Source organism: Sorghum bicolor, chromosome 1, assembly GCF_000003195.3.
Source record: "Sorghum bicolor cultivar BTx623 chromosome 1, Sorghum_bicolor_NCBIv3, whole genome shotgun sequence".
NCBI classification, from domain to species: Eukaryota; Viridiplantae; Streptophyta; class Magnoliopsida; order Poales; family Poaceae; genus Sorghum; species Sorghum bicolor.
The window spans coordinates 73,485,937-73,508,081 of record NC_012870.2 but is presented as its reverse complement, the minus strand read 5'-3'; the positions used below and the strand labels follow the sequence as shown (position 1 = coordinate 73,508,081).

The 22,145-nt window shown below is 42.7% G+C and overlaps 4 protein-coding genes across 5 annotated transcripts; all 4 read left to right on the top strand.

Annotated features, from left to right (window-relative positions):
* On the top strand, nt 843-3,460 carry LOC8054205 (SNAP25 homologous protein SNAP33). Its single transcript, XM_002468246.2, has 6 exons — nt 843-1,029; nt 1,509-1,870; nt 2,487-2,577; nt 2,651-2,775; nt 2,894-2,991; nt 3,118-3,460. The coding sequence occupies exons 2-6, from the start codon at nt 1,547-1,549 to the stop codon at nt 3,215-3,217; spliced, it is 738 nt and encodes a 245-aa protein (XP_002468291.1). The 5' UTR covers nt 843-1,029; nt 1,509-1,546; the 3' UTR covers nt 3,218-3,460.
* LOC8054203 (atherin) lies at nt 5,278-8,377 on the top strand. 2 transcript variants are annotated; one of them, XM_021460192.1, is made up of 9 exons: nt 5,278-6,329; nt 6,422-6,473; nt 6,559-6,615; nt 6,704-6,781; nt 6,890-7,009; nt 7,272-7,370; nt 7,478-7,635; nt 7,785-7,850; nt 7,983-8,377. In XM_021460192.1, the coding sequence occupies exons 1-9, from the start codon at nt 5,410-5,412 to the stop codon at nt 8,083-8,085; spliced, it is 1,653 nt and encodes a 550-aa protein (XP_021315867.1). In that variant the 5' UTR covers nt 5,278-5,409; the 3' UTR covers nt 8,086-8,377. The 2 variants fall into 2 exon arrangements, with proteins under 2 accessions (XP_021315867.1, XP_002468289.1); XM_002468244.2 differs by having other exon boundaries at nt 5,279-6,329; nt 7,996-8,377.
* Nucleotides 9,130-13,717, top strand: LOC8054202 (probable mitochondrial-processing peptidase subunit beta, mitochondrial). Its single transcript, XM_002468243.2, has 9 exons — nt 9,130-10,029; nt 10,713-10,877; nt 10,973-11,110; nt 11,185-11,336; nt 11,455-11,563; nt 12,329-12,427; nt 12,662-12,727; nt 12,832-12,939; nt 13,261-13,717. The coding sequence occupies exons 1-9, from the start codon at nt 9,361-9,363 to the stop codon at nt 13,345-13,347; spliced, it is 1,593 nt and encodes a 530-aa protein (XP_002468288.1). The 5' UTR covers nt 9,130-9,360; the 3' UTR covers nt 13,348-13,717.
* LOC110431390 (26S protease regulatory subunit 6B homolog) lies at nt 15,449-21,940 on the top strand. The gene is made up of 6 exons (XM_021450483.1): nt 15,449-16,083; nt 17,918-18,148; nt 19,011-19,169; nt 19,479-19,631; nt 20,684-20,767; nt 21,518-21,940. The coding sequence occupies exons 1-6, from the start codon at nt 15,583-15,585 to the stop codon at nt 21,650-21,652; spliced, it is 1,263 nt and encodes a 420-aa protein (XP_021306158.1). The 5' UTR covers nt 15,449-15,582; the 3' UTR covers nt 21,653-21,940.

Sequence of the window (22,145 nt, the reverse complement as noted above, 5' to 3'; positions counted from 1 at the left end):
AATCTTTAAAACCGTTACAAGATAAAATTCCTTAGTATAAGCCTTGTTTAGATCCAAAAAGTTTTTGGATTTTGACGCTGTAGTACTTTCGTTTTTATTTGATAAGCATTTGTCCTGTCCAATCATGGAGTAACTAGGCTTAAAAGATTCATCTCGCGATTTACTGGCAAACTGTGTAATTTGTTTTTGTTTTCATATATATTTAATGCTCCATACATATGCCGGAAGATCCGATGTGACGAGAAATCTTGAAAAGTTTTTGGTTTTCGAGGTTGAACTAAACAAGAACTAAATTATAGAATGAAAAGAGAGTACTACGAAAAATCAAATTCTCCAAACATTTCTAGTACTTTCTTGTTGGAGCATGAATTTTTTTATGAGTTCGTACCAATTTTTTTAATTGATGATATGAGTCTTTCAGTTCATAGTAACTACATGTTTCATGTTTAGGAGCACAAAATATTTAATATTCACTTAGAAAATTATAAAAAATAAAATATTTTATTTTAGAAAAATGTTGGTTTATGAAATTGGTATATGTTCTTTCGAAAATGGATCGTAGCTTCCATAGAAAAATATTCAACCTTAATAAAATATAAAAAAGTTTCATTTACTTATTTATATAATGTACTGTATATTTACTAGCCACGGTTAGTGTCCAATAAAAGAACAGATATGAAATTTCTGTTAAGTTGTTAAAACAAATGTTGTAATAACCATTGATAGCGTCAATGAAGAGAATAGATATATGAAATCAACAAAAATAAAAAATTAAAAGGAGAAAAAGAAAAAAATAGAAATTTTCAGACAAACTGAAAAGGCGGCCCACAAGAAGCCCGTGCGTCTTTTCTTTCCGCGTCGATGCATAACCTGCTTCCCGAATCCCGATCCGTCCGCTGCATCCCTCTTCCCTCCTCCTCCTCTCTCTCTCTCTACCTCTCGCTCTCAGACGACCGTTGGGCCGCCGCCGCCCTATACGCCAGGTGCTGAGGCTTTCCCTGGTCTCTTCGCCGGCGACGAGCACACCAGGTACTCCCACCTCTTCCCTTCCCTTCCCTTATGCTGTGCGAAGCTGAGCACCGAAACCCTAACCTAAAGCTATTTAGCTATTTGATTGATGACAATCCTCGTAACTTCGAAGTTTTGCAAAAATTATTGGGTGTGCATGTGTACACCCATGTCCCTTTACCGGATCCGCCCCTGGTTGTAGTTTTCTGTTACAGCTGTTATGATTCAAAGCTTCACAACTGGTATTCCAAGCAAATATGGCTTTAGTCACGGGAAGTTAGATCTTGGTGTAAATATAAAAGCCGTTCTGCATTCTTTGATTCCTGTGCCTTTCCATAATGTTTCATTTGCTTTTCAATGCTGGCTTAGCGTTCATCTGTTATTTTCATTCTCAACAAAAAAAATCTTTAACAAACAATTTTTTTTATAAGAATGCACACAACTGTCTGATTGTCCCCCTACATCCTGATAAAATCCTGTTATTTTCCTTTTTGTTGCAGATATCTAGTCTTCAGTACAGAACTTGGTGTAGATTGTGATGTCGGTGCCAATGTATAAGAAACAGAACTCATTGAGCACCCCTGTCCACAAGACAAACCCGTTTGATTCAGATTCAGATTCTGAAGGGCCATCAAGGGCACAGTCTGTTCCAGTACGACACACCAATCAATCTGTTCAAGAGTTGGAAGATTATGCTATAACCAAAGCACGAGAAACCACACACAAAGTAAATGATTGTGTCAGAGCTGCTGAAGCCATCAGGGAAGATGCTACACAGACCATGCTAACTTTACACCATCAAGGTGAGCAGATCATGCGGTCTCATCAAGTAGCAGCTGAAATTGAGCAGGACCTTACAGTGGTAAGTTCCCTACCTTTTGATCATTGGATAACCAAAGTATACAATAGTTTCTTCCAACAACTATTATCACAGAATAGGTTGAACTTCTATACAATTCAATGTGTTGGTACCAAATTCAGTCATCAGACACCTTGTCAAAACTTTGGCCTTTCTCTAAATATTTGATGGAGATGTGTACATTACTTGGATAAGGACTTATTTGATCAGCATGCTCCTTTACAATAAAACTGTGTCGAGCTGTTGTACAGATACATGTTGATCAGTTATCAGACTATGATCTGTATTCTGTATTCCTCTTCCAGTTTTTGTTTCTGTATGTTGTGAATCACCAATTACTGGGCCAAATCATACTTGATAATTATCACCAGAGTGATAACTATCTTCGGAATGATATGATTTATCACAGCTAGCATTAATTGGACGGTATTACTGTATATGGTTTTCCTTCTGTTTCGTTGTCACTATTGCCTTGATGATTCATGGGTTCATTTTGAGTTTTTGAGTGAGCTCTACATATGTGTGTTGTTCCATTTTTTAAAAATTCATTATCATGCTATAAATGTTTGGTCTTGCTCAATTCACTGCAATAATATGTCAAAACTTTTGTTGTCTTCAGAGTGAGAAGCTCTTGGGAAGTCTGGGTGGGCTATTTTCCAAGTCATGGAGGCCAAAGAGAAGTCAACAGATAAAAGGACCAGTCTCAGGAAGTATGTTATTGTTGATTATAATTATTTTTTCAGACTTAATTTTTGCTTAGCTAAACCTTTTAAGTTGTGGCAGATAACTTTTCTGCGACGACAGCTAACGACACGGAACAGAGGTGGAAGCTAGGAATTGTCCCAGCACGTCAAGAACGTCCCAGTCATGTACAAACCACACCTGTATCTGCAATGGAGAAAATTCAGGTCTGTCTTCAGAATTAACTATGAAGTGTGTGACCTATGGAACCAAGTACTATCTTCTCTACTTTTTTTTCTTCTAGTTCTTCATCAGAGTTAAACATCGATTTCTTTCTTTCTTTAGGCTGAGACAGCAAAGCAGGATGATGCACTTTCCGACCTCTGTAGCACATTGGGACAACTCAAGGAAATGGCAGTGGATATGGGCGCAGAAATTGACAGGTAATATTGCAGTAGTGACTTCTCTATAGATACCACAGCACACCATTAAACAAATTGATGCAGAAGACTCTCGGCTGTGCTATGTACTGTGTATACAGTTTGATGGAGGTTTGATCTTGCGTGCAGGCAAAACAAAGCTCTGGTTCCTTTCAGCGACGACGTTGATGAACTGAATTTCAGACTGAAAGGCGCGAATCAACGGGGACGCCGGTTGCTGGGGAAGTGATACGGAGCCAGGAATTTGGGCAGTTTGGAGATCGCTGCCTGGACTGCAGAATTTAAGAACCTTGTTGTTTCATTACATGCTTTAGAGCAAATAGTATTTTTTGTTTGTACTTAAAAAAAGATCCGTTGTATTGAACTTTGAACATTCGAATTCCAGTGTTGTACTTGTATAACAAGCAGACAAGATTTGTTGAGAGAAAGGGTTCCGAGATGATTGTGCTTTGTCAAAGTTCAAAACTTATCACCATTGGTTTCTCATTTCTGTGTACAGTTTGATTATCTTGCAGCTTCTGAACAGCGAACAGCGGCAACAAGCATGCATTGCGTTGCGTCGCATGACACCATTCCCGCTGCTGTGCCGGTCTTCATACACCACGCTCCACCTGCTCGTTAGAATGCACAAACGGAGCGGAATGCCTCACGCGCAGCGCGCTGCCGTGGTGGTACATCTTGACTCCTGAGGCCATCAGTCCTGGACGGCTGGCCGTGTACCGCCGTGCAAGCGCTACAAGATGGAGGTGACAGGTGAGCGCATCTACTCTGTGTTTTTGTTCGTTCTTTAGGTGCCGTGCTCGTGAGGTCGTGCCTCTTGTACTCAACGCTCGCCTACGTAAAAACCCAGGCGCCGCCGTTGTCACCTTCCTTCTTGCAAGCATCGACCGACGATCGTATTCTTGCACAGGGATCGCACCCCACCAGGCACCACCACAGCGATTAGGGGGCTGCTAGTGCTACGAGGGCGCCAGGCAAGCTTTACTTTGCTCCCTGCACGGAGGGCACGGTAGCCGAGCGCGCGGCCGGGCATGTTCCCCGACGACGTCAGGCTCGCGCCGAGCGCGCACCCGCACCGCGTCGTGGCGCGGGCGACGACGACGAAGCCGAGCGGCACCCACCAGCTGAACACCGAGCGCGACGGCGGCGGCGCCCTGCCCGTCGTGGCGGCCGGCGCCGGGCAGCGCGGCACGCTGTACGACTCGTTCGAGCTCAACGCGATGATCGTGCGGCTGAACAGGGTGCTGATCGGGGACGGCGCCGGAGCCGGCGGGGTAGGAGAAGCGAGGCGGCCGCGCAAGGCCGGCGCCGGCAGCTGGCTCAACGCGCCCAAGGTGCTCTTCAGGAAGATCAAGTGCGCGTTCCTTGGCGGCGGCCGGCGTGGCGACGGCTGACGAGCGGTGTACCGTCGTTGATTTCCGCTGGTCGACGACTCGACGCTGAGGCTTTTTTTTTATGTAAAAAAAAAGAAACACTGAAAACAAACAGCACTGCTACGAAGGTTGAAGATTTTTTTTTGTTTTGATAAACGATGATTTTTAGACGCTGTAAATTTGTTCCTCTTTTCGTGTAAGAAGCAAGGTCGGTGTATCATGCCGTGCATCGCAAACTTGCGGCGAACGAGGCCGGATGAGCAAAGGCAAATGCCGGCTGAGCGTGCCGGACTGCCGAGTGCCGACCGTCGACGAGGTTGTTCGTGTTTTCTTTTCCCCCCATCACTCGCATTGGTTGTCAGATTTGGACAAACACACAATGCCGACCGGTAGCTGAACCCTGAAAACTGGAATATGCGAGCCCGGATCGTCAGAATTCCGTTGTCCCATAATCACACTGCTTGTCCACGTCAGCCTCCACCTCGCCCCTAAGGCCAGTCTCAATGCATAATTTCATGATACAGTTACCAAGACTATAAACTAGGTAACCGAGCCACAAGAGTTTCATGGGGATGAAACTCCTCTCTCATCTGATGAAACTCCTTCATTTAATGACCCTGCCAAGTCAGTAATTTTGCTTATGTGGCATCCTATTTAATGTGCATGACACTCCCATGAAACATGCATTGAGACTGGACTAACCCACAACTGACCCAATCCAGGATATACTCATGTTGGGGTCCACGACTCCCGGAGCCCACATGTCATGGACTTGAGCGCGACCAATGCGGCGAAGAACTCGCACAGCTATTCGAACGCCTCGGGAGGAGCGCCTCGGAAGAAACTAGCCGTTACGCCTCCAGGCGAAGGCCCCAGCCGCCCCCCAACGTTCCCTTTCCCATCGCCTTCTCCTCCTCCCCCCTTCCCCCCCCTTTTTCTGTTCCCCACCATACGTCGTCGATCCCAAATCCATCCACCCACAAGGCGGAATCCACGACCACGATCCAGTCCGATCCGCGCCGCGAGCCGTGCTCTCCAAACCCTAGCGATGTCGACGGCGGCGGCCGCGAAGACTCCGACCAAGCCACTGGGCCCCGCGGCCGCGGGTGCCAGGACTCCGACCAAGCCGGCGGCGGCCAAAACGCCGTCCAAGACGCCATGCCCTTCTCGCGCGCGGTCCTCCCACACGTCGGAGAACTCCAACCCCAACATCCCGGGCACGCCGCCTCCCCCGCAGCCGACGCCGTCCAAGCCCGTCCTCAAGTCCCCGGCGGCCGCGGGCGCCAGGTCTGCCACCGCGAAGAAGAAGCCCTCCGCACCCGCCGCGCCGCCGCCGGAGCGGGAGCGGCGCTTCCTCGTGGCGAAGAAGGGTGCGCGGCGGAGGCGCAACGTCGGGACCATGGGAGGCGGCGGGGGCGGGGGCGGGGGCGGGGGCGGGGGAGAGATCGACTTCGAGAAGTGCCGCGAGGCCGCGCGCGAGGCACTGCGCGCGTCGCAGGGGGAGTTCTTCCGCAAGGAGATCGCCGCGTCCACCGCCACCGGAGAAGAGCAATTGGGCCCACAGGAGGCAGAGGAGGGGAAGCCGGTGGCTGAAGAGGATGTGAAGGGTGGAGCATTGGAGGAGCGGCAGGAGGAGGAGACAGACGCGGAGCTGGAGGGGAGCAGCAAGGTTAGGGCGATGAGGACGAAGGCAATGACAAAGGCGATGACCAGCGTTCCAGACCCTGGCTCTGGCCGCGTCAAGCATATGGTACAGGCCTTCGAGAGCCTGCTCAACATCTCCGGCGCCACCTCAGATGCAGAAAGGGCCGGTGAGGGCTCATGGGCGCTGCCCGGGTTGCAGCTGTGGAAGGAGAAACCTGAAGAGGGTGATCTGGGGTTCCCATCTGTGTCAGTGTTCTCTTCGGCTGATTTCCAGAATGCAGGGTCTAATAGACTCTGCTCGTCACTAGATGGAAACACCGACAGGTTAGTTGATGTCGACAAACAAGCACAAAGGAAGTGCTTTATGATTTTCACTCAAATGCAATTTTGTAATCACAGCTTGTCACCCATTTTAGGTTGAGCTGGGACAGCAGAACATCGGCTGGCGAGCACAGGGACAGGAGAAGCGTAAGCCTGGCATAGTTTTTAGTTTTTTGGGTTGGTCATTGTGGAGCATATTCTCATATCTGAATGCATTCTTGCTCTCTGACAGTCAGCTGAGTCACTAAGGACCAGAACATCGGCTGGCGGACGCAGGAGCAGGAGAAATGTAAGCCTGGCATAGGTTTAGTTTCTATTTGGTTTGGGTCATGTTAGAGCATGTTCTAATATCTGAATGCATGCTTGTTCTCTGGCAGTCATCTGAGTCACTAAGGAGCAGCTGGAACAAAAAGCTCAAGGTCACTAGCCAGCATCCATTCAAGTTGAGGACTGAGGTAATAGGGCATCCTCGGTGTTGTCACAGTCATGACTCGTGTTTTATAAGTTGACATACTTTCTTCATCTAGTTTGTGAAAATTCAGTCACCATGTTCTTTATGACAGCAAAGGGGAAAGTTGAAAGAACAACAGTTCGTCCAGAAGGTTCAAGAGATGCTTGTAGAGGAAGAGAAAAAACGTATCCATATTGCGCAAGGATTGCCATGGACTACCGATGAACCCGAGGTATGTTTAACTAACTTTTCTTCAAAGAGGGCTATGTGTCAACAACTTAGCATATATCCATATGAGTTTATGACCATATATTGATTGGTAAATTACTACCTATACGAATGTTCTTATTCTTCTCATGGTAATAGCTTATTTAGGAAAGTTGAAATAGTATCAAAAGTTATATGGAATTGCCTGATGTTTCTTTAGGGCTGCAAAGTTTTTGTTTTTAGTATCTTGGTAAAATGACGTTTTTTACTCATTCTCTACATTTCAGTGCTTGATAAAGCCTGCTGTGAAAGAAAGAACTGAGCCGATAGACCTTGTTTTGCATAGCGATGTGCGTGCACTTGAACGTGCAGAATTTGATCATCACGTGAGCCTCTTAAAAACTCATTTTACATACTTTACTATCTGAGATGTAATATCAGTGGAGTTAATTGATATACCTATATATTTAATCATGTTCGTTTTGAGAATTAGGTTTTGGAGAGGAACAAGTTTGCTGAGCAACAAAGGCTAGAATGGGAAAGGCAACAGGAATTAGAGGAGGAAGAAAGGATAAGGCAACTGAGGAGGACTGAGCTGATTCCTAAAGCTCAACCTATGCCATACTTTGACCGCCCCTTCATCCCCAAAAGGTGTGATGACCAAGTTATATTTTGACTCTTTACAGGCTCGACAAGTTATCTTTTTTTTGTAGTACTGTTGGTTTACTGCCTCAATACTAGAGAGATGTGTATTGTCATTTACACAACAGTTAATTTTTTTATCCGTTTTATCTGCATAGGTCGACAAAACCGACTACAGTTCCTATGGAGCCGAAATTCCACCTCAGGCCAGAAAAGCTATCCTGGTGAGTTTTTACTGTCAAAATATATAACTAAGTTGACATACCTGTGCACAAAACGTTTCCCGAGCACTGTATTTATTTATCTGTGCAAAGCATGCTCACCATGCTTGATTATGTGTCAATGGTGGCTGACAGTTACTGTCGACAGCGATGTATGGAGCTTGGAAAGCTGAATCCACAGCAGCAGTGCCAACATCCACTATGGCAATCAAGATATGGAGAGCATCGACACACATGATCCAACAATTGTTTCCATTCCCTGTCCTCGTCTTATTCATTCTCGATTCGTCTTCTCCTTCCCTATGTGAAGAAATTGTTATCAGGAGTGTTTTGGTAGCTTTGCTTGGATCGCCTCGCCTCTAAGTTATGTTATGTACATGCATATGCAAATCACTGGCTCTGTGCTTCAGATGCAATCCCACCAAGGTTGGAAATTTGTTGTCCAAGAAACTGATAAAGAAATTCAAAGATGAATTTCGGTGTTATATTGTTGACTTCTTTTTTTTGACAAGGTTATATTGTTGACTTCAGTGTTGGTTCATGGCACCCGGTAGCCCCAGTGTGCTTTGGAATAGTCGAGTAATATGTTGCCATTGCTGACTTGGTTGTGTATGTACGGAAGTGTAGCAAACTGAAACTTTGAACAACTCAATTTCTGCACTCTAACGTGTTCATTTGATGTACACTCAATTCTTCGCGCGAACAAAACCGTTTCATGAGCAACACAAAACCGTTTATATCAGACTGGTAAAGAAATGTATTTGCATCTACGGCATCAAATAAATCTATTATTTAAACATATATAACACTTTTTTTAGAATTACACAGTACAACACAAACGTCCACAACACACATACTCACCCATATGAACATACGTACACAAACGCTAACCCTACGAGCACCTCCGAAGGATTGAACCCCTACGAGCATCTCCGAAGGATTGAACTGACATGTGAGCAGGTTCCACCATAAAAACCTAACCAACTCTTGCACAACCTGATTTTATATTTTGGGATAGAGGAGGTATATAATTAAAAAAAACTTGTTGAGCAGGATGCATGATTACGGTTGATGTCAAAAGAATGTATTATTCGTAAAAAAATATCGAAGAATGTATATACAAAAAAGTGTATCACTTGAAATCTCGTATGAAAACAAAAGGAGCTCACAAAGTCACTTTCTGTGTTAGATTAGGCCCTGCCTGCTCGGGCACGGCCCAGACATTCAGAGCAACCAATCATGTTTAGCTTAACGCCCAGCCCAAACAATCAGTCTTCATTCCGCGAGAGCGAGACGCTTCAATAGCCTCTCTATGACACGTGGGTCCCTCAGCTAAGCTACGCGCACCCAGCGCTTCTCCTTCCGCCCTTGGCAGCCAGAGCCAGGCATCTTCTCCACCCTCTCTCTATTTCTCCTCCCCGTCTCCTCCCGATCCATCCGAGACCAAACCCTAGTCCAGCCAGATCTCCGCCTCCGCCGCTGTCGGCGAGAGCACCCCATCAGATCCGCCGCGATGGCGTTCCGCCGCATCCTATCCACCGCGGTGCGCCGCCGCTCGGCCGTCGCCGCCGCGGCGGCCGGGAACGCGCGCGAGGCCTCCACGGGCGTCGCCGCGGCGCCTGGCGTGCTCGCCCCCGACTCGACCCCGGTGCGCGCTCCCGTGTTGCCGTACGACCGCATCGCCGAGGCCGTCAACGCCAGGCTCCGGCGGCTCGAGCACCCGGACCCGCGCTTCCTCCGCTACGCCAGCCCCGTGCCGTCCCACGCCGACCACACGGCCATCCTTGCGGCGCCGGAGACCCGGGTCACCACGCTGCCTAATGGCCTGCGTGTCGCCACGGAGTCGTCCCTCGCCGCGCGCACGGCTACGGTCGGCGTGTGGATCGATGCGGGCAGCAGGTACGAGAACGAGAAGGCAGCCGGCGTCGCGCATTTTGTCGAGCACATGCTGTTCAAGGGCACGGGGAAGCGCAGCGCGGCGCAGCTGGAGCAGGAGATCGAGGACATGGGTGGCCACCTCAATGCGTACACGTCGCGGGAGCAGACGACCTACTACGCCAAGGTGCTCGACAAGGACGTGCCCCGTGCGATGGAGGTCCTCGCGGACATCCTGCAGAACTCTAATCTCGACCAGGCTCGCATTGAACGTGAGCGCGAAGTGATCCTACGGGAGATGCAGGAGGTATGCACCCTGATTTGTAGTTTTGTCGATATCTGTTTATTCGAAGTTCTCATTTTTGTGCTGTAACCAGTTTGGGTAATAATCACTAATCAGGCATTCGTTCTATCTATGCTCATTGCTCTCTATGGTTAAGTTTGTCGGCCATGTTAAACTTTTTATTGAGACAGTTTTTTATCATATTAAAGTAAATGGTTTTATTTATCTCAGATAAGCTGCACTATGTGTTGTATGGTGTGTGATGAATAGATCTTTCTGGTTTGTTGTTAGCATTTCTATTAATCCTAAAGCTATGTCATGAAGAGGATTATGCATTCTGACATGGGAGAATTGTCTGGAAAATTTAGAGTGGGGAAGGGAGGTGAGTAGTCTGCTAGGCATTTGTTCCTCTTAAACTAGCTGAGAAGTTAAAAGAGCTGAGTGAAAAATATTTTTCCAAGTGGGTGAGGAGATGATAGAGTTGAATACATCTAGCCATCGTCTCAGTATAGCTGAGTCTTAAGAAACTTGTTTTGGATCCTTTGCTCACTATATTCATCAATCCCTAACATTGCTTTTGCTTGTTAGTAATTCCAATTTGATTAAACAGCCAAGGTGTTCTGTATAGTAAAATGTTCATGTTCAGTGTTATGAAATTCTTTTAATTCTTTTAACACAATTCTTCTGTCTGTTTCTTCCTTACATAGGTTGAGGGACAGTCTGAGGAAGTTATATTTGATCATCTCCATGCAACTGCATTCCAATATACATCTCTTGGCAGACCAATCCTGGGTTCTGCAGATAATGTCAAATCAATCACCAAAGAGGACCTCGAGAACTACATTGCAACTCATTATACAGCTCCTAGGATGGTACACAATATTTTAAATTTTCAACTGAGACGCATCTGTGCCATTTTATGTTCCTGTTATTGGAGTATGATGGAAGTACCTCTGCATGTTTTCAGGTTATCACTGCTGCAGGTAATGTTAAACATGAAGACATTGTTGAGCAGGCAAAGAAGTTGTTCAATAAGCTATCAACTGACCCTACAACGACAAACATGTTGGTCGCTAAGGAACCAGCCTCTTTTACCGGTTCTGAGGTGGGTTCTGCAATTTTCGCTCTATACTTAGTTGTTCTGTTTGTCATATCTCATCATTGTATGCTTCTCGATAGGTTCGAATCATTGATGATGACATGCCCCTAGCTCAATTTGCTGTTGCTTTCAATGGAGCATCATGGGTAGATCCTGATTCTGTTGCACTGATGGTTATGCAATCAATGCTTGGTTCATGGAACAAGAGTGCTGGTGGAGGAAAGCACATGGGGTAAGTTTCACTCTTCTTTCTCGTTCCTTTTTGCCATAATGTGTACAGGCCTGATCCTCATTTTTCCATATTTAACTGATCATATCTTTGTTATGTTACCCTGCTTTACTGTTTACAGTTCAGAGCTTGTACAGAGGGCAGCAATCAATGACATTGCTGAGAGTGTAATGGCATTCAACACGAATTACAAGGATACTGGTCTTTTTGGTGTCTATGCTGTTGCTAAGGTTAGTGTTGTATTTCTACCTTTGATATAGTCAACATAAATCACCTGAAATAATATTTTATCCTATACATTTTGTGTAGTCATATATGTTGTCCATATCCATTGTCATGAAAGAAATGTGTACCCACATCTATTTTATTTGTTAAAATTCCTTGAATGGTAAGATAAATAAACAGGCCTTAGATACACACTGTCCACTTCTCTAGATATGTTTGTAGTGTTGTCGTGCCTTTCTTCCTACTAAATTCTCCCAGCTCACACAAACTTGTATTGTATCTAAGTGGCAGTGTGGCACACAAGGTGTTGCAGCTGGGTTTGTCAGTGAACAATGTTGCTGGGACGGATTCTTACCCTTACACTTAGTGGAAACAAGTAATTAGCATTTTGTATTGACCATTGCTCTGATAGCTTTTGATGACGAAAGTTGGTTTCATTCTGAATTTCTGATCTTTATTTACATACCAAACTGAAGGTCCTTTCTTCTCCGTGTAAACAATAAAAGAGGGAGCTTTGTTTTCTACTTCAATTTAAAATATTGCCCCCCCCCCCCCCCCATGCCTCTGTGTACTTGGTAAATATACTGCAAAATATTCAAACTAATGACTTCTATTTGTGTGTTAATATAGCTTTGCCCATCCTGTTGTGAGACTTTTTTTTGCTTATGCAGTGGTACTGTAATCTTGTGATGTTGCTCTTATGCAATAGCATGCCTTCCTTTTCCTGGCGATCATTGATCTTGTGTGACTTTGCAAACTTGTTTTTTCAGGCTGATTGCTTGGATGATTTGGCTTTTGCAATTATGCATGAGATGAGCAAATTGTCATACCGGGTTATGGAAGAAGATGTTATCCGTGCACGTAATCAGGTAATGTTTGTAGTTGTTATGGGAGAACATTGTCATGCCCATATTGTATCTCAGTTTACTCAGACACTGCATGCTACAAAGCATGATGTATGCTGTTCTCTTTCTTTTGGGCTCAAGAGACAATCATAGCCTTATGATAGTTTTTTCATTGATATGCTGGCATATGTGATTCATCCTTACAAAAAATTTTCAGCCTAGTCTCACATGTTCATTGCTTTGTGATGACAATTTCAGCTGAAGTCCTCAATCCAACTCCATCTCGATGGTTCAACTGCTGTTGTCGAGGACATTGGCCGTCAGGTATTATCTTGTTCCATTGTTTTGATGTCTAAAAACAATTATGTTATGTCAAATCTTAGTGCTCAGCACCTTGTACCTTATTTTTCCTTCCCCTGTTGTGCCAGCTGCTGACCTATGGCCGAAGAATTCCTACTGCTGAGCTTTTTGCAAGAATAGATGCTGTTGATGCAAGCACTGTGAAGCGTGTTGCAAATCGCTTCATCTTTGATCAGGTACTGTTTTGCCAACCCACAACCTCTCGTCCTGTAGAATTTTCAGCATCTTTATGCTTCATTCTCTAAGATGTAATACCCTTTTTGTTGAGAATATTTATATCATGTTGTTTTTGTGATAGACCTCCAGTGATAGTTGTGCTCTGAACGATTTCATATTTGGATCATTTAAGACAATCAGATCTCGTTAGCATGATGTTCAATGCTAGGCTTTTACTTTGTCATCACTCATCAGTTGGGAAAATAAAACTGTGTTATTTGAATTATTTGATATCAAGCTTGAGAAAATAACATTTCAGTTTGTATGCTTTTTTGTTGCAGGATGTTGCTATTGCGGCAATGGGACCAATTCAAGGACTTCCAGACTACAACTGGTTCAGACGCCGGACCTACATGCTCCGTTACTAGATCTATCTGTCGGGTGTACCATGTTTACGGTCTGCAAAGACAAGATAATATTCGCCTCTTTTGGCGTCAGTATATTACAAGGCCTCAGCACTGCACATTACGTGCTGGATGGAGGAATTTTTTGAGAATTTGTTTTGTTTCTTGTCTTCCCAGATCTGTCAATAATAAACGATAGGCAGGTTCGACTGACGTGGCTGAGGCCACCCGGTGTTGTTTTTACAATGAATCTTGACCCTTAACGTTTTTTTGTTGGAAGGTTTTTCTTTGGCGAATAATTTTATGGAGCTGGTTATATGTAAAGTTGGTACAGTTTAGCTTCCCCGTCATACGATGGCAACTGATCAAAGTTGTGATGGCTTGTTTTCTTGCACGATCATTGTGATGGCTTGTTTTCTAAATCCTACACGAAGGTGATGTTCGATGTCTGATCCGCAGCTGACGGATGCTTGGATTGCTCTCTGCCGTCACCAAGGGTGAAGTTAGAGGACCCATAGTCATAGTCCAAGAATCTTAGAAGTCAGCATCTAAAGTTTGACTAAATTTATATGATGAAATAATAGTATTTATGATGTCAACTAAATACTCTCTTTGTGTAGGATTTAGAAGTCGTTTAGGTAGCGGCATGATCTCCAAAATACAACTTTAGCCTCTTATTTTTATAAAAATATTTAGGAAAAATGATATATATATATATATACTTTTATGAAAGTATTTTTCAAGATATATTTGTAAACTGAATAATTTAAAAGTTATTAGTGATTTGTATTTCCAATGTTTGACCAAAACTTTGTCTAAAACAACTTCTAAATCCTATACGTAGGGAGTATAATTAAATTCATTATTAATTATATTTTCATAGGATACTTATTTGATGTCATGAATCTTCATAATTTTTTCTATTTAGTCAAATTTGAGATTTTTTGACTCTTCAAGATTTTTAGAATATTTTATAATTTGAAATGGAGAAAGTAAAAAAAAATCATGTGTGAGTCCTAAAGGCAAAAAGTTCTCAAATTTTAAGTAGAAGTCGTATTATTGTAAGGACTGAAATGCTCGGCTACATATGCTTACAGCACTTCCTTTGTCCAAAAAGTACATTAGGTCATTCTTAATAGGAGTTTTATAGCTCTGTTTCTAAGTTTCTCCGATGTTGAAAATAATGTAAATAAGTATTATTTTTATGAAACTCATTTTATCCTATAAAACTATTTTCATCTCTCTCTTTATTTGAATTATACTACATCAAACCGAAAACTATTATTGAGACGGGCCTTTGAGATTTGTGCTAGTTAATTTTTTAAAAAAGTTTGATCAGATTGGTAGAACGATAATAGTAATATTTATAACTCCAAATAGTTTTATTATGAATTATGTATATAATGATAATAATTATATATCATAAATATTAATAATGTTTTGAGTATATTTGATCATAGTTCAAAATGGTTGACTTGAAGCAGGATTCCTAGAGCATCTCCAAAAGTTTGGCAAAACAACTTGACATCTATATAATTTTGGCAAAACAAGAAAAAATTGCCTCTAACAGTTAGGCAAATCAACTTGGTAAAAATAGCAACTTGACATATTATGACTTCCAACGCTCAAAAATAGCAACTTGGCATATCAATTTGCCATCTTAATTTCTGGTATGCACGAAGCCCTCACACCTTTCCTTCCCATGCGCACACAAAGAAAAAGGCACATCTCTCCTCCGCGCGTGCGAAGAAAAGGCTATCTAGCGTTCAGGTACGTGGTTACCTCTTTTTCCCATCGTCGATTGTCATGTCCATCTATGGTGGTCGGCTTCTAGTAGGGTAAGGCCGGCACTCATCGTCCTTTCATGCTAGATCTGATGCGAGGGAACCGGTGGATGAAGCTTCGATGCGTTAGCGGCGTCGTTCGCGCGAAGGGGAGGAGAAGTGCGTGGAATCAGTAGCGTCTAGAGAAAAAAATCATCTCGTGTGTCTTTTTTTTTATTTTGTCAAGTCCAAAATAGCAAACTCTCATAGAGATGCTATTTTTTTTATTTTTTATATTGTTTTAGGATTTAGCAAATTAAAAAATTTGCCAAATAAAAAATAATAAACTGAGATGCTCCATCCTCCGTGACAAGGGAGTACTCGACTACTTCCACCCTTCCTCTTCCTGCAAGCAAAGCTAACCAAACCCGTCTTTAGCCTTCAAATCGAGTTCCTCCCCGATCCTCAGTCGAAACCCTAACCCTCGCCCTTCTCGATGTCGGCCGCCCCAACCGGCCCAGCCCCTCCGGTGGCCACTCCGATGGCGCCCCCTCCGTCCTACCCGGCCTCCTCCACGATCTCCGCCTCCGTCGCCGCGTCCGTCGAGGAGGAGGACGACCTCTATGGCCGCCTCAAGTCGCTCCAGCGCCACATGGAGTTCGTCGAGATCCAGGAGGAGTACGTTAAGGACGAGCAGAAGAACCTCAAGCGCGAACTCCTCCGTGCGCAGGAGGAGGTCAAGCGGATCCAGTCCGTACCGCTCGTCATCGGCCAGTTTATGGAGATGGTCGACGGCAACAACGGCATCGTGGGCTCTACCACGGGCAGCAACTACTACGTGCGGATCCTCAGCACCATCAACCGCGAGCTGCTCAAGCCGTCAGCGTCCGTCGCGTTGCATCGTCACTCCAACGCTCTAGTCGACGTGCTGCCACCCGAGGCCGACTCCAGCATCTCCTTGCTGGGGTCGTCGGAGAAGCCCAACGTCACCTATAACGTAAGTATATCCTTGAATTTGCCGGATCTGCATGAAGCCCTTGGTTAATTTGACTTCTTATTATGGATTTGATGATAAATCACTTGGTTGTTACATTGTTATCCCGAATCATATGTGCTTATTAGTCTATATATCCGTCAGGTTGGGCCCTAGATCTTTCTATGTTTCCATTTGCAGTAGAGTTCTTCTTCATGGTCAGGCTCCACATATCTGTCCATGTTATTGACTGCAGTGGGTGTCTTCCTAGTTATGGTATACAAATAAGCAAAATCTATTTTTGAGAACTTGCAAACAGTGTCCATGCGATGCAACAGAACACACATGTTATTGTGCACACCTTAGTGACTTGTGGCTCGTATATTTATATAACGGTCGAGTCATCAATATGTATTAGAATTGGACTCCGTACCGTCAGTGGACGCACCAACATACACGGTTCTGAATTGTATAAGCAAGGGTCATGAGTCTTGTCCTAGACGAGACAAAAAGAAGTGCAAGGGTATTGTGAGGAAGTAAAATAGACTGGACAGAAGAATCACTAAAGTTTTAAACGACATCAAATCAGTCAACATGGAGGACCACAGAAAACAAGTTTTTGAGCATGCCCTCAAACAACAAAATGGGATGGTTTCACTTGGTTCTGTGCCAATCTGTAGATACTAGAAGGTTTTATTACGAACTCAATAGATGAGTTATGGAAAATGGTGGAAATTTGTGTAGAAACTGGTTCAATTTTCATGTAAACTATCACGGTTCTGCTGCAATGGAAACCATATTTATTTCTTCTTCTTTGTAGGTTCAGTGGGTCTTAAGTCTGTGCCGCATTAACGTTGGATCTGTGCTTCAGTTGTTTTAAGAATTTCTTTGAGTAGGAAACAAAATATGGCTCATTGCAGTTTTGTTTTCGCATCTAAAGTGAATTGTTTCTCGTAATTTCGTGAGCCAATTCCTTGCAAGCCACTAGAGAAGTTTCGAATTCCGTCTTGACCACTGAAAAAATTCATGTCTTCTGTGCCATCATTTCGTTTTTTTTTTGCACCCTTCTATGACAATAGTAATGGTCCTAACTAAATGACGAAATGTCCATTTTACCCTCAAATGAATGTGACATGGATGTTTGGCCTCATTGTGCAACATTGGGAGTGGTAAGAATCAGAGAACAGGAGAGGCAAGAATGGATAAGACTAGTGATTCATTGTCAACATGAATGGCCACATGAACAGGAGAAGCAAGTTGTAGATGCCGCTGCTGTAGCAGTCTCCAATGTTGAAGAGCTCAACACTGTCCTGCATGACGTGGCCATGTGGCATAGGGGCCTTGTCTGTCCTCTTATGCGGCTTGTCAAGTGCGCGAATCGACCAGGGTGACCCCCTGAGCTGCTCCCTGGCCCTGATGCCTCCCTCTGTCCCTCACTCTTCTCAAGCGGATCAATATCTAAAAACTCTAGAATAGACGCTCTGTAGGCGGAGCAGGTAGGATGGTGTATTGATGGGAGCAGAGGGGGAGTGGGGAAGATGAGAGAACGGGTTAAGATGAAACAGACTCTAGGCCTCCAGTCATAGCTGGGGTTAAAATGGTCATTTTAAAAAAACTGACATCCACGTGTGTCGTAATGGCATCTTCAACTAACAAACAAGATAACAGTTGCATAGAAGGGTCAAAGGTGGGAATTTTTTTTGAAATGATGGCATAGATGACATGAACTTTTTCAGTGGTCAAGACAGAATTTGGAACTTTTCTAGTGGCTTGTAAGGAATTGGCTCTAATTTCTTGAAGTATATCTATGCATTTAATTTCAGTGCATTACAATTTATTGGTTTCTTATGGTGTGCAGGATATTGGAGGATGCGACATCCAAAAGCAAGAAATACGGGAGGCGGTTGAGTTACCCTTGACTCATCATGAGCTGTACAAGCAGATTGGTATTGATCCTCCAAGAGGTGTGCTTCTGTATGGTCCTCCAGGTACTGGAAAGACCATGCTTGCCAAAGCAGTCGCACATCACACGACTGCTGCTTTTATCAGAGTCGTGGGTTCAGAGTTTGTACAGAAGTACTTGGGTGAGGTAAGTTTGGAGCTATTACAGTCCCAGTATGAATTCCTTTGGTTTGGATATAAAATATAGTGAATTGATGCATGTTATAAGGTTAATGAGTTAATTTATGCCCACTATATTTTTTGGATAATAAAATATAGTTGCTCAGTTGTTCTGGTAGCGTAGATACTTCTGTCATTGCTCTTTCGAAAAAGGTTGGGGAGAGACTGATGGGTATCTATGCATCCTCTATACTGAAGTGAAAACACAAGTAGAAAGGCGTTCATAGATTCTCTAAGTTGTCTAGTACAAGCTTGAATGTGCTCTAAGCTGTGTCAAAATTGTTGCATTCTGGTTTCATGCTAGCTTTGGAACAGTATCTGTGATAGTCCATAGAGCTATTGAATGGGCTCTTCATCTGTGTCAAAATTGTTGCATTCTGGTCTCATGCTAGCATTGGAACTGTATCTGTGATAGTCCATAAAGCTATCTCCTTAACCCAATCTATATTGGGTACCACAAATATGTAACCAAGGTAACTGTTAATTCCCTGTTCCAAATTATAAGTTGTTCTGGCCTTTATAGATACACAACTTTTACTATGCATATCTAGACTTAGTGTATATGTCTAGATGCCTAGCAAAAACTATGTATCTAAAAAAGCCAGAATGACTTACAATTTAGAACAGAGGGAGGAATATTTTTTTATGTTTCCTTTACCATGTTTGACTAGTATATATAAGCATTATGCATGTCTTAATTTCTTTTGTATGAGTAGTGGTTATTCATAGATACTTGTCGTTGGCATAAAAAAATGCAATTTGTCCTTTCGGTGGTTCAATATTTGTTGGTCCTATTCTTGGCGTGTTATGATCTTTGTACTCCTTTGTAGGGCCCTAGAATGGTGCGTGATGTGTTCCGCTTGGCTAAGGAGAATGCTCCAGCAATCATTTTCATTGATGAGGTTGATGCTATAGCCACTGCTCGTTTCGATGCTCAGACTGGTGCTGACCGAGAAGTTCAGCGTATTCTTATGGAGCTACTCAATCAGGTAAAGCTTAGCTATTATATGACCAGGATGAACTTTTAGGGCTTAACAGATTATTATTTTGTTAGAAAACATTTATCAACAGACCTGAAACAGTGAAGAAGTGGTTATTTGCAAGTTAAAATAACCAATTTTCATTATATTATTCAATTAGAGAACTTCTATTTTACTAGAAAAGAGAACAATGTGAAATGAATTTAGAAAACAGCTCTTATCTCTAAATCTAACTTGGGGAATTCCTACAGTTTCCTAGATTATAGTTCCTACTAGTTCTTTTATTTCTCGTTAATGATGTGGTTATTTATGTTGCAGATGGATGGGTTTGATCAAACAGTGAATGTGAAGGTTATAATGGCAACTAATCGGGCAGACACTCTAGATCCTGCTCTGTTGCGTCCTGGTAGACTTGACAGGAAAATTGAGTTCCCTCTGCCAGACCGGCGTCAGAAGAGGCTTGTTTTTCAAGTAAGTTATGTTTTGTGATAATGTTACAAGAGCTGAGTTATAAGTATTTGTTGATTGTAGAGTATTACTGTGGAATTATTTGATTTTTGCTCGTTCACATGTGGTCATATCATATCACTCTTCAAAAGGATAATAACATAAGTTTAATTAGGAATAAAGAGTTCCTTTGGATACATGACCAACTTTAAGCAATCCAGATGTATGAGTTGCCTAGTGTTAATAGCTATTTATTCTACATGGTATTATTTATGGAAATAACCATGCATCCTATTACATCTGTTCTAGATATGATTGCTAGACTAGAGTTGCTTTCTTGGTGGGCCCATGTGGATGATTTCTGAGCACTGTTAGGTCATTTCCCGTGAGAGTTCCATTCCCATTTAATGAGGTGACCATCAGCAAAAATGATGACATGGCATGTGCATTATGAGACAGGATATGAGTTTTATCTAGATGAAACTCAGCGCACATCATTTCCAATGCATTGGAAATTGAGAGAAACTCCACTAGGAGTGGTTTGTTTCATCTCACTTGTTGGAAATTTAGCAAAACTCCACTGGGAGCATTTCATTAAAAAAAGCATGCAACATTTGAATACAATAGGCCTATGAAACTGTGCATTTGTGGGTCTTATTTAATTTTAGCACCCACCTCACTCTTGGAAACAGTGCAATAGAACCTAGCACTGGGAAATGCTTTATTGGCTTCTGTGTTATTGGGCTGTACATGTATTTTTCATTACTCTATCTGTGATAATTTTACATGCAGTGGGATCGTCATACCAACAACAAGACTTGTCATGTATAGATATGCACCATCTTTAATTTATCTTCATGCTATAAAAAAATACCAGTTTACTTGTTTGTTTCTGTGCTATGGTTTCTCTACCTAGGATTTACAAACAATTCCACTTTCTTTATTAAAATTCTGTTTTACAGACTCGTTTGTCAACTCGTGCTGTTTGGATTTGGTTTTCTGGGCCACTAGATTTTCTTGTGTCGTCTATTTTTCACACTTGATAGTTAGCTTATCTAAGCTTATCTAATCTTCAGGTTTGCACTGCCAAAATGAACTTGAGCGATGAGGTTGATTTGGAAGATTATGTTTCCAGACCGGATAAGATCAGTGCTGCTGATGTGAGTCTCTTTTCATTGTAATGTTTTAAATTAATAATACAAATTCACTTGAAATTCATTGCGTCGATGCCACTTTCCCCCATAGTTTTTGACATGTAATTGGGTGCTTTTGTGATTTCTATTGCGTAGCTAGTACACTTATATCCTACTCCCTCCTTTTCTTATTTTTATTAAAGGTGTGTGTGCAGATTGTACCATACAATTTTACTATTGTTTAATTCATATTAAAAGCACTTCGATATGATATCAATTTGATGGTTATTAGAATTATAATATAAGAGAATAGTATTCAAAGTGTGGTGTTAGAGACTGCACCACTTCAAGGTACACCTTGCATTTTGAAAATTTGAAAGTGAGGTAGTATTGATGAAATCTATATCCAGTAAACCTTGGATCCAATAATGCACATGATTTGTTTAATGGGGAATGCCAAACCACATTACAATGGTAATGCTTGTGATCTTAGATCTTTTTCTTGTTCTTAGCATGATACACCATAGTCATTAAACACATATTAGTAAATTGTTTATATATTCTTAGGGCATTTGGTGATTTAAATTAGATAATACTTCTATGACAATCACATTAGTTATTGATAATTGATTTGACAATGTTTAGTGAGATAACCTTTTTTTCCGTCACCCTCAATGCTGCTCGCATTAGTTATTGATTATTGATTTGACGATGTAAAATCAGGTAATCTGTTTCTTTCCTGTCACCCTGAATGCACCTCACATTATGCTTTTACAGATTGCTGCTATATGTCAAGAAGCTGGCATGCATGCTGTCCGTAAGAACCGATATGTCATCCTCCCCAAGGACTTTGAGAAGGGCTACCGAACCAATGTGAAGAAGCCGGAGACAGATTTCGATTTCTACAAATGAGCCAACATGAGTGTTAACTGGTTTCTTGTTTATCAATCGAATATCTTTTTCATCAAGATGAAGTTTTAGGATAACTGCCAATATCACGATGTTCAAGTTGCTCAATGGTGATATGTGTTCTGTAATGAGTTTCTGGATAGTTTGCCTCTCGCAATTTTTATGTTGATATGCTTCATCAGATTTGGAGTCCAAACAAATATTTTTACCTGGTGAGCCTGTTCGGTTGAGCTTATCTGCAGTTATTTAACAGTGTTTTTCACTCACAATAAATCAGCTTATCTGCAGTCATTTAACAGTGTTTTTCGCTCACAATAAATCAGCAAATAGTACCTTTAGCCATGACTTATTAGCCAAGCGAACAGGTTGATTATACGTGTGTTATGGAAGTTATGATTGTTTAAGGTAGATTAACCTTTTACCTTGCTCGGCGGGCCTTGGCCTTAAGCCAATCCTCAGGAATCAAACTTGTAAGATTATGCACAACGACCGGCTG